Source organism: Medicago sativa, chromosome 3 (genome assembly GCF_051527215.1).
Source record: "Medicago sativa cultivar Bolivia chromosome 3, Bolivia_mono, whole genome shotgun sequence".
Classification (NCBI taxonomy): domain Eukaryota; kingdom Viridiplantae; phylum Streptophyta; class Magnoliopsida; order Fabales; family Fabaceae; genus Medicago; species Medicago sativa.
In genome coordinates this window covers 31517780-31530183 of record NC_140751.1, presented here as the reverse complement: position 1 = coordinate 31530183, position 12404 = coordinate 31517780, and the positions used below count along the sequence as shown (strand labels likewise).

General features: G+C 39.0%; 1 protein-coding gene across 1 annotated transcript; it reads left to right on the top strand.

Moving 5' to 3' along the window:
- The first annotated feature begins 8912 nt into the window (after window positions 1-8912).
- LOC146937138 (uncharacterized) lies at window positions 8913-10659 on the top strand. Its single transcript, XM_085749342.1, has 3 exons — window positions 8913-9123; window positions 9207-10032; window positions 10122-10659. Exons 1-3 carry the CDS (start codon window positions 8913-8915, stop codon window positions 10657-10659), a joined length of 1575 nt encoding a protein of 524 aa, XP_085605468.1.
- The last annotated feature ends 1745 nt before the right edge of the window (window positions 10660-12404 follow it).

Below are 12404 nucleotides of genomic sequence, written 5' to 3'. Positions count from 1 at the left end.
TATAATGTATATCAGAAACTATATTGGCCTTTACTATTTTAGCTTTTAATGTTTTTCTCCCAATTGCCCCGTTAGTATTGTTATTATGAGAATTAATAGAAAGAGAGATTTTAACTTCTCTGCTAGGGTTTTTCTTTGGTGTTCATGAGTTTCACTTTCTAGTCTATGCGGTCATCGCCAGCAACATCATCAAAACCACCAGACCCTCCTGACATGAGTGGTGGTGATGACATGCTCGATACAGGAAATAGAGATGCAAATAATGGGCAGAAACAACCCATGTTTGCGTCCTTCCGAGACAAGGTATTAGGATCACAACCTATTGCTAGGGAACGAGTTGATTTGGTGGCAAACAAACTAGCACAGGTTGAACACATCAAAGGAAACAGATTACTCCCGATGCTTCATGTTCATGATACATGTAACACCTCGTTTTCCCAATATAAAAATTTCATCGTAAAATCAGAGTATTTTAAATCACAACGGAATGTCACATAATTCTTTAAATCGTAAAATGGATAATAATAATTATCTCTCAACTCAATATCAAATTCTAAAATCATGCAGCGGAAAAATAGTTCAACATAACATAGTCTTGGCACGCAGGCCTTATTAAGAAAATCTCATAAACTTGGTTCAACATTTATTCATGAAAAGACACGTAAAGGAATAGATAAGAAAGCAAGCCCCATCCCGTTACGTATCAGAGCACCTAGACACGAACCACAGCTAGTCCTGGTTACCTGCGCGTTACCAACGTAAGGACAACATTACAACAGAAGGGGTGAGATTTCACATTCATTAAAAACAAATAATAATTCATAAAAAGATAATCAACAGCGTATATCTAACTTTAATAACATCAATTTAACATCGTTTAACAAGATTAAGCAGTCAACAACTTCATAATTATCAAAAGTAACATATGCATCCTTATACACATCGTCTACATCTTTTTATTAATGTTAGGACAACAACAACATCAACAAGACAGCAACATCATCACGTCATTCATCATTAATTATAAGTTATGATGACTCTACAATGCAACAACAACTCCAACAACAACTTAGACAACTTCAACATGCATGTGGTACCACCAGGGCATTAAGCCCCCATCGATAAGGTCATAATTGGACCGTCGGGCATTAAGCCCCCATCGCTAAGGTCATAGAGAACCTGTCAGGCATTAAGCCCCCATCGCTGACTATGCAACAACTCGACTCTAAATGCAACAACTTTATTTTTCATGTTAGATTTATTATTAATTACTCACAAGGATTTCATCACATCAAACAGCATCTACTGGAACAACGATTAAGTCTACAACATTTTTCATTTAAACATCAGAACCTATTCCATCAAGGAAACAAGTCAAAACTGCAACAATTTGCGAAACAGCAGGTCTGTACTGCACTAACTCACAGTGGCGAGCTAAACTACTCGCAATGGCGAGTTCATCAGGGAAGCTCGCAGTTGCGCACAACATTGCTCGCAGGGGCGAGCTAAAAGGGGTTACTCGAAGTTGCGAGGAAAGCTACTCGCAATGGCGAGCTCATCGGGATTGCTCGCAGTTGCGAGTGGGAACGCTCGCAGTTTCGAGCGATGACAGAACAGGGTTCTGTCGCAGCTCTGCAACACATCTCAGCACTCGAAATCTCACTACCCAGGCCCCAATTTCATCCCAATTTGACATCTAAACGTTTTCTATGACTAATTAACATCTGTCTACATCAAACTACATCAAAGTTCACTTAATTCTTCCACTTTTAATGATTTTTGACCTAATCCCAATCCCTTAAACCTACAACAATTGACCACTTCTATGAATCAAAACTTGTTAATAATGAGAGTTAGTCTCACCCTTACCTTAGATTATAGTTTCTGAAATCCAACAGCCGCGTTCTTCGTTCGTAGGGTTCTCTCTGAGTTCTCCTCTTTCACCTCTTTTCTCCAATTGCACGTGTTCTGTTTTTCTCTCTCACTTACAGATTTTATTCTTTTTCTAATTACTCTTCTCACCACAATCCTACTCTTTCCCCTAATAATTAATTATTTCTACTAATAACAATATTTCTCCCCCCACTTAAGAAAATACTTATTTTATAACTATTAACATAAATTTCACCAATATAATATATATATATATATATATATATATATATATATAGTAATATTTCACATAATATTCTAATAAAATGCAATAAATAAATCAAATAATAGATATTAAAAAGTGGGCGTTACAACTCTCCCCCACTTAGAAAATTTACGTCCTCGTAAATGTACCTTGTTCAAACAACTTTGGGTAAGATTCCCGCATCTTACTCTCCAATTCCCACGTCAAACTTTCGCCAGTCGTTCCACTCCAAACAACTCTCACTAGAGTTATCTCCTTGCCTCTCAACGTCTTCACCTTGCGATCATCAATCCTCAAAGGTAAGGTCTCCACCGTAAGGTTGTCTCTAACTTGCACATCATCACTCTGAATCATGTGAGACGAGTCTGGAACATACTTCCTCAACTGCGAAACATGAAACACATCATGCAAATTCGATAAATGTGGTGGTAAGCCAACTCTATAAGCCACCATCCTGACTCTTTTCGATATCTGGTACGGACCAATAAACTTCGGAGTCAACTTCTTTAACTTCAATGCACGACCAACTCCGGTCATTGGAGTAACTCTCAAGAACACATGATCTCCCTCTTGAAACTCAAGGTCTTTCCTACGCTTATCATGGTAACTCTTTTGTCGACTCTGCGACACTTTCATCTTTTCTTTAATCATTTTCACCTTTTCAGTAGTCTGTTGAACAATTTCTGGTCCTAGAACCACCCTTTCACCTGTCTCAAACCAACACAACGGAGTCCTACACCTCCGACCATACAACGCCTCGAAAGGTGCCATCCTAATACTTGAATGATAGCTTTTATTATACGTGAACTCTATCAACGGGAGATGACCATCCTAAGTTCCACCTTCCTCAAGTACACATACTCTCAACAGATCTTCGAGTGACTGAATCATTCTTTCCGACTGACCATCTGTTTGGGGATGATAAGCCGAACTCAATCTCAACTTAGAGCATAATGCCTCTTGCAAACTCTTCCAAAATCTCGAAGTAAATCTTGGATCTCTATCTGACACAATGCTTGAAGGAACACCATGCAACTTTACAATATCTCGAATATAAATCTCCGCTAACTGAGCTACAGGAAAACTAATATTGATCGGAATGAAGTGTGCCGACTTCGTCAATCTATCAACAATCACCCAAATGGCGTCATTCCCTTTAGGAGTATTCGGCAAACTCGTCACAAAATCCATGGATATACTATCCCATTTCCATTCCGGTACATCTAACGGTGTCATCAATCCAGCAGGTTTCTGATGTTCTACCTTCGACTTCTGACAAATCAATCAAGAGTGCACAAATTGTGCTACATCGCATTTCAATCCAGACCACCAAAACAACTTCTTCAAATCATGATACATCTTTGTAGCTCCCGGGTGAATACTTAAGCTACTCCTGTGACTCTCTTCAAGAATCATCTTCTTTATCTCATCATTATCTGGGATACATATCCTTCCTCGAAACCTCAACACACCTTGATCATCGACCTTAAAGTTACTATCTTCATTTTGATTACTGGCAACCAACAAGTCTACAAACTTAACATCAACCTTCTGTGCATCTCTGATACTTTTTAGGAAATCATTATCAATTTTCAGCATTCCCAACTTAACACTCCGAGACGACATTTCACAAACTAAGCTCAAATCTCTAAACTGTTCAAGCAATTCAAACTCTTTAACCATCATATCGGACATATGTAGAGTCTTCCTACTTAAGGCATCTGCAACAACATTAGCTTTACCCGGATGGTAACTCAAACTAAAGTCATAATCTTTCAACAATTCGAGCCACCTTCGTTGTCTCATATTCAATTCTTTCTGATCAAACAAATACTTCAAGCTCTTGTGATCACTAAACACTTCAAACCTCGAACCATACAAATAATGTCTCCAAATCTTAAGCACAAATACAACTGCAGCTAATTCAAGATCATGAGTAGGATAATTCCGTTCATGTAATCTCAACTGTCTTGATGCATAAGCAACCACTTTACCTTCTTGCATAAGTACACCGCCTAATCCCAACTTGGACGCGTCACAATACACTACAAAAGGTTCATCAGGTTTTGGCAAAATCAAAACTGGAGCTGTCGTCAGACGCTTCTTCAATTCATTAAAAATGTTCTCACAATGAACATCCCACACAAAGGTTTTACCTTTACACGTCAACTGTGTTAACGAAAGTGCTAACTTAGAAAATCCTTCTATAAATCTTCGGTAGTAACCAGCCAAACCCAAAAAGCTTCTAATCTCTGTAACTGACTTAGGAGTTTCCCATTGTGATACTGCTTCGACTTTAGATGGATCGACTGCAATACCACTACCAGAAATAACATGGCCTAGAAAACTCACTTCATTCAACCAGAATTCACACTTAGACAATTTAGCATACAACTTCTTTTCTTTCAACACTTGCAAGACAATCTTCAAATGCTCAGCATGTTCTTCCTTCGTCTTGGAATAAATCAATATATCATCGATGAACACAACCACAAAGCGATCCAAAAATGCATGGAAAATGCGATTCATATACTCCATAAATACGCGAGGCGCATTACTAACACCAAAAGGCATCACCTTATATTCATAATGTCCATATCGCGTCCTAAAAGCCGTCTTCTGCATGTCTTCATCTTTTACTTTAATTTGATGATAACCCGATCTCAAGTCAATCTTGCTGAACACACGTGCACCCACTAACTGATCCATTAAGTCATCAATTCTAGGAAGTGGATACCTATTCTTTATAGTTACTTTGTTCAACTGTCGATGGTCAATGCACAACCTCATACTTCCATCTTTCTTCTTAACCAACAACACCGGCGCTCCCCAAGGTGAAACACTCGGCCTTATGAACTTCTTATCTAGCAAGTCTTCCAGTTGTTTCTTCAACTCAGCCAACTCAGAAGCTGACATACGGTATGGTGTCATAGACACAGGCTTCGTTCCCGGAACAAGATCAATAGAGAATTCAACTTCCCTTTTCGGTGGTACATCAGGAATTTCATCAGGAAAAACTTCAGGGAAATCACACACCACTTGTAACTTGTTAATCACTGCTTGATTCTCCAAAGATAAGGATGCCATCAAAGAAAACATTAAGATCCCCTCACGTTCTAACTGCTTCAGCTGCATAGTAGACAAAAATTCTGCTCCATTTTCCTCTTCAGCAGAAGAGAAACGCACCGACTTACTAAAACAATTAATGAGAACATGGTTGTACTCTAACCAGTTCATACCAAGAATTACATCCATTCCACTCAGAGGCAGACAAACTAAATCAATCTCAAAATCACGATCAAACATAGACAAGGGACATCGTAAACAAACAAGAGAAGTAGTCACCGAACCCTTAGCTGGAGTTTCGACAACCATTTCTCCACTCATATCAGACACAGCAAGACCCAACTTAGAAGCACAATCAAAAGCAACAAAACAATGCGTAGCACCAGTATCAATAATAGCAACTAAAGGAGTATCATTAATATAACAAGTACCTCTGATCAAGCGATCCTCACTATCAGTCTGAGTACCAGTCAAAGCAAAAACCTTACCCCTGGCCAGGGCCTTATTTGGTTCAGTACACTTAGCAGCAATGTGTCCCTTTCCACCGCAATTGATACAAATAATGTCGTCGTGCTTGCATTCTGACATTGTATGCCCCTTGACGCCACAACGGACGCACCCTTTCACCTCATTAGCACCACAAGCATTACTCTTGTGACCTTTTTCTCCACAGTTGAAACAAACAATCTCACCACCAGCACCTTTCTTATTGGACCTTCTCTCATCATTAGCCCTTTCCTTTCCTTTGTCAGCAGGGGCACTGTAAGGCTTTGGGCAACTTTGTTGGCCCTTGCCTCTCTTCTCACTCATAATCTTATAGTGAGCCTTGCTATCATCTTCATAGATTCTGCATCTGCTCACTAAAGCAGAAAAGTCACGGATCTGTTGGTAACCAATGGCTCGCTTAATATCAGCACGCAGACCATTCACGAACTTGATACACTTTGAAAACTCAGCATTATCTCCGGCATAGTGTGGGTAGAACTGAGCCAGCTCCACAAACTTTGCTGCATACTCTGTCACCGACATGTTTCCTTGCTTCAGCTCAAGGAACTCGATCTCTTTTCTTCCGCGAACATCTTCAGGAAAATATTTGTTTAGGAACTCCCGCCTAAACACAACCCAAGTCACAACTGCATCACCTTGCTCTAAGTCAGTCAAGAGACCCACCCACCAGTCATCAGCTTCCTCAGCTAGCATGTGCGTACCAAAACGCACCTTCTGATCATCAGTACATTGCATAACCCTGAAGACTCTCTCAATCTCTTTGAGCCATGTTTGAGCTCCATCAGGGTCGTATCTTCCTTTGAAAGTGGGAGGATGATTCCTCATGAAAGCCTCCAACATTCTCACTTCAGCATTAACACCAGCACCAGCACCAGCATTCTGTTGTTGTCCTATAGCTTGGGCCACAGCTTGCAATGCAGCAGCCACCGCAGTATCATTCCTTCCAGCCATTCTAGTTCTTTTATAACAGATAAAGTTAGCAGCCTCCAGGTCTCTTTTCTGCACAACATACAACAATTAGAATAACATAATAATGGTATCCCAGCTGCCAAAGACACAACTCGACTCTCTATTTGGCCGGACGAACCGACCTGCTCTGATACCAATTGTAACACCCCGTTTTCCCAATATAAAAATTTCATCGTAAAATCAGAGTATTTTAAATCACGACGGAATGTCACATAATTCTTTAAATCGTAAAATGGATAATAATAATTATCTCTCAATTCAATATCAAATTCTAAAATCATGCAGCGGAAAAATAGTTCAACATAACATAGTCTTGGCACGCAGGCCTTATTAAGAAAATCTCATAAACTTGGTTCAACATTTATTCATGAAAAGACACATAGATAAAAAAGCAAGCCCCATCCCGTTACGTATCAGAGCACCTAGACACGAACCACAACTAGTCCTGGTTACCTGCGCGTTACCAACGTAAGGGCAACATTACAACAGAAGGGGTGAGATTTCACATTCATTAAAAACAAATAATAATTCATAAAAAGATAATCAACAGCGTATATCTAACTTTAATAACATCATTTTAACATCGTTTAACAAGATTAAGCAGTCAACAACTTCATAATTATCAAAAGTAACATATTCATCCTTATACACATCGTCTACATCTTTTTATTAATGTTAGGACAGCAACAACAACAACAAGACAGCAACATCATCACGTCATTCATCATTAATTATAAGTTATGATGGCTCTACAATGCAACAACAACTCCAACAACAACTTAGACAACTTCAACATGCATATGGTACCACCAGGGCATTAAGCCCCCATCGCTAAGGTCATAATTGGACCGTCAGACATTAAGCGCCCATCGCTAAGGTCATAGAGAACCTGTCAGGTATTAAGCCCCCATCGCTGACTATGCAACAACTCGACTCTAAATGCAACAACTTCATTTTTCATGTTAGATTTATTATTAATTACTCACAAGGATTTCATCACATCAAACAGCATCTACTGGAACAACGATTAAGTCTACAACATTTTTCATTTAAACATCAGAACCTATTCCATCAAGGAAACAAGTCAAAACTGCAACAATTTGCGAAACAGCAGGTCTGTACTGCACTAACTCGCAGTGGCGAGCTAAACTACTCTCGCAATGGCGAGTTCATCAGGGAAGCTCGCAGTTGCGCACAACATTGCTCGCAGGGGCGAGCTAAAAGGGGTTACTCGCAGTTGCGAGGAAAGCTACTCGCAATGGCGAGCTCATCGGGGTTGCTCGCATTTGCGAGTGGGAACGCTCGCAGTTGCGAGCAATGACAGAACAGGGTTCTGTCGCAGCTCTGCAACATATCTCAGCACTCGAATTCTCACTACCCAGACCCCAATTTCATCCCAATTTGACATCTAAACGTTTTCTATGACTAATTAACATCTGTCTACATCAAACTACATCAAAGTTCACTTAATTCTTCCACTTTTAATGATTTTTGACCTAATCCCAATCCCTTAAACCTACAACAATTGGCCACTTCTATGAATCAAAACTTGTTAATAATGAGAGTTAGTCTCACCCTTACCTTAGATTATAGTTTCTGAAATCCAACAGTCGCGTTCTTCGTTCCTAGGGTTCTCTCTGAGTTCTCCTCTTTCACCTCTTTTCTCCAATTGCACGTGTTCTGTTTTTCTCTCTCACTTACAGATTTTATTCTTTCTCTAATTACTCTTCTCACCACAATCCTACTCTTTCCCCTAATAATTAATTATTTCTACTAATAACAATATTTCTCCCCCCACTTAAGAAAATACTTATTTAATAACTATTAACATAAATTTCACCAATATAATATATATATATATATATATATATATATAGTAATATTTCACATAATATTCTAATAAAATGCAATAAATAAATCAAATAATAGATATTAAAAAGTGGGCGTTACAATACAGTCATAGAGGAACTCAGTCTTCCGTACAAAGGTTGTTTAATCGTTAAACTTCTGGGAAAAATGCTCGGTTACAACATGATGAAGACAAGACTTGAAACTGAGTGGTGGATTTGATCTCATGGAGGTGCGAAACTCTTTCTTTATGATCAAATTTAATGAAGAAGATGACAAAACAAAGGTGATAAATGGAGGACCGTGGATGATTTTCGAGCACTATATGGCATTTCGTCAATGGTCGCCTACGTTTAATGCAGCCACGACAACTATCGATAAAACAATGGCGTGGATTCGCATTCCGAATCTGAATCTGGTTTACTATGATGAGAGTTTATTGTGGACGGTGGCCTCGATGGTCGGAACTCCTGTGAAGGTTGACATGCATACCTTAAGAGTTGCTAGAGGGAAATTTGCAAGGTTATGCGTTGAAATCGATCTAACAAAACCGGTTGTGGGAAAGGTGGGAATCAATGGAGAATGGTACAATGTCAGTATGAGGGTTTGCATCTTATCTGCACGCAATGTGGTTGTTATGGACATTCTTTGAACGATTACACTGCTCAACAAAAAATAGCTACCGCCGTGCCGAAAGAGACAACAACACGAGTCACCGCCGCGCCGGAAATTGCTGCAGTAACGGTAACTAGCGAGAATGGAAAGGAAGTAAATGTTGGGAACGTTTCAAGCGAAAATTCAGAAGGAATCATTAAGGAAAATCCGGTTAAAACTGATAGCATTTATGACGAGCCGGATTTTATGCATGGTGAGTGGATAAAGGTGGAAAGGAAAAAAAGAAGTAATAAGGCTAATCAACGTGGAGTTGGTGGAGATACTAAAATTCCTTTCCAAAAGCTTAGAAACAGAATTAATGAATTGAATGAATTAAATACAAATTCAGCTCATGGTAATAGGAGCGTTTTGATTTCAAAAGAAAACGACGGCGGCGATACTCAACGTATTACAGGGGCACGTATTTGGAAAAATAAACAGAAAAGAACAAGAGGGGATATTGGGCCAAGTAAAATAAGCCCAATTAATGGAAGGCAGTTTCAAGACACAAGTTCGGTTGGTGTATACAAAGGGGGGTATACGGCTACAATTAAAACGGTGCAAACTAAAATTGATAACATTGCAAGTAGAGGGGCAGCTGTAAGGAATCTCGATAAAAAAGATAGCCATCATCCAAATAGTGGAACCGAACTTAACATAAAGGATGGGAAAGGCAATTTTTTTAATGGACTTAATTTAGGGGATGCTTCTCAACGTCATGCTGCTATACCTCCACAAAAGGATGACATAAACTTAGTTAATGATGAAAATGGAAACAAAGATCAAGATAACATTAGTACTATGGAGGATGCTAATGATAGAAGTATGGGACATTCCCATGATAGCCAAATGCATATAAACTGATGTGGTTTCTTCACAACAGGTTCTTATATCTTTTTTTAATTTATTTTTTAATGATTATACTTTCTTGGAATTGTAGGGGTGCTCAAGGTTTGAATTTCCGTAGAGCACTCAATAATTTTTGCAGGAATAATAAAGTAGATGTTGTGGCTTTGCAAGAAACTAGATGTAGTGGTATTGTTGCTCGCAAGGCTATAAAAAGACTTGGTTTCAAGAACCACATTGTGTCTGAAGCCCATGGTTTCTCTGGTGGCATTTGGCTTCTATGGAACAGACAAGATGTTCAGTTTGAGGTGATTCAAAATGATTTTCATTTCAGCCATGTTAAAGTTAAGGAGAAAGACAATGATCCTTGGTTTCTCACTGTGGTATATGCGAGCCCTCGTGAAAATGAGAGAGCTGCAACATGGCATCAACTTAGGGTCCTTGCTGATGGTATTCAGGAACCTTGGATGATGGTGGGAGATTTCAATGAGATTGCTAGCCCTGATGAGAAAAAAGGAGGAGCTCAACATGATCCTAGAAAATGCTTAAATTTTTCAAATTGGATTAACGAGTGTAAGTTGATAGAGGTCACTACTTCTGGCACAAAATTTACTTGGAGAGGCCCTAAATGAAACGGTCGTGACAGGGTTTTTAAAAAATTAGACCGTGTTCTATGTAATGTAGAGTGGAGATTAAAATATCATGAGGGTTTTACAAAGGTTCTTCCCAGAGTTCAATCTGATCATCATCCTTTGCTAGTTGTTATGGAAGGACTCCCGAACATTGGAGGGATTCGTCCTTTTAGATTTGAGGCTGCTTGGTTGTCCCATATAGATTTTCATAATTTTTTGAAGGCAAACTGGATAAGAGGTAATGATTTTCTTCACCTTCTTCATGATTTTACCCCTAAGCTGAAGGAATGGAATCAAGAGGTTTTTGGGAATATATTTAAACGTAAAAAGGAATTGCTTGCTCATTTGAATGGTATACAAATTAGCCCCAACTATGGTTATAGCAATTTTCTTGAATCTTTAGAGAAGGATCTACAAAATCAACTTGTTGTCACTTTATACCAGGAAGAGTGTCTTTGGTTTCAGAAATCTCGGAGTCAATGGATTGAGGATGGGGATCGAAACACAAAATACTACCATTCCAAGACCATTATTAGACGTCGGAGGAATAAGATTATGACATTACGTGATAATGAAGGGGTTTGGATAGAAGACTATGATAATCTTAAATCTTTGGTGCGTAATTTTTATATGGATCTCTTCAAAGAGGACAAAACTAACCGTGATAATGTCATCTCCCGAAACACTTATCCTGCGATTATGGAAGAGCACCAAGATACTTTGAGTGCTAATATTCAGATTGAAGAATGTAAGAAAGCTTTGTTTGACATGGGTCCTCATAAGGCGCCAGGGGAGGATGGGTACCCCGCCATCTTTTTCCAGAAATGTTGGGATAATCTCTCCATACCAGTCTAGTTTTATTCCTGGTAGAAGCATTCATCATAACATCATTGTAGCCAAAGAGATGGTCCACTCTATGTCTAGAATGAAAGGTAATAAGATGTTTATGTCTGTTAAAATTGATCTGGAAAAAGCCTATGCCCGTCTCAACTGGAATTTTGTGGAAAAATGTTTAGATGAATGTAATTTCCCGCCTAAGCTCGTTCAGGTAATTCATCATTGCATTTCTTCTCCCTCCTATAAAATATTGTGGAATGGAGAGAAAACTGACAGCTTTGTCCCCACAAGAGGTAATAGGCAAGGTGACCCCCTTTCCCCTTATCTTTTTGTCATATGCATGGAGAAATTGTCTCATATCATTGCAGATCAGGTGGATGCATGTTACTGGAAACCTATGAGAGCAGGCAAGTATGGACCTCAAATCTCTCATTTGCTTTTTGCTGATGATCTTCTTCTTTTTGCAGAGGCTTCTATTGAGCAAGCTCATTGTGTTTTACATTTTGGATATGTTTTGCCAAGCATCGGGACAACGAATAAATTACCAGAAGACCCAGGTGTTTTTTTTCTAAGAATGTTGATAATCAACTCAGAGAGGATATATTACATCATACAGGGTTCTCTGAAGCTAATAGTTTGGGCAAGTATCTTGGAGCAAACATAGCTCTGGGACGCACATCGAGAGGACATTATAGTCATATTATCAACAAGATTCAGAACAAACTGAGTGGTTGGAAGCATCAATGTTTAAGCTTAGCTGGTAGAATCACCCTTTCTAATTCGGTCCTTAGTTCTATACCCTACTACCATATGCAGTATGCTAAACTTCCTAAAACCATTTGTGTGGAGATGGAAAAAATTCAAAGGGGTTTTATTTGGGGAGATAGTGATCAGGGGTGTAAACCTCA

Bases quoted from the DNA above. Each gene is read 5' to 3' on its own strand.
- LOC146937138 (XM_085749342.1), top strand. From the start codon at position 8,913: ATGGCGTGGATTCGCATTCCGAATCTGAATCTGGTTTACTATGATGAG. The intron at 9,124-9,206 runs GTATGAGGGTTT...AACAAAAAATAG, and splicing joins TGGAGAATGGTACAATGTCA to CTACCGCCGTGCCGAAAGAG. The intron at 10,033-10,121 runs GCATATAAACTG...TTGGAATTGTAG, and splicing joins CATTCCCATGATAGCCAAAT to GGGTGCTCAAGGTTTGAATT.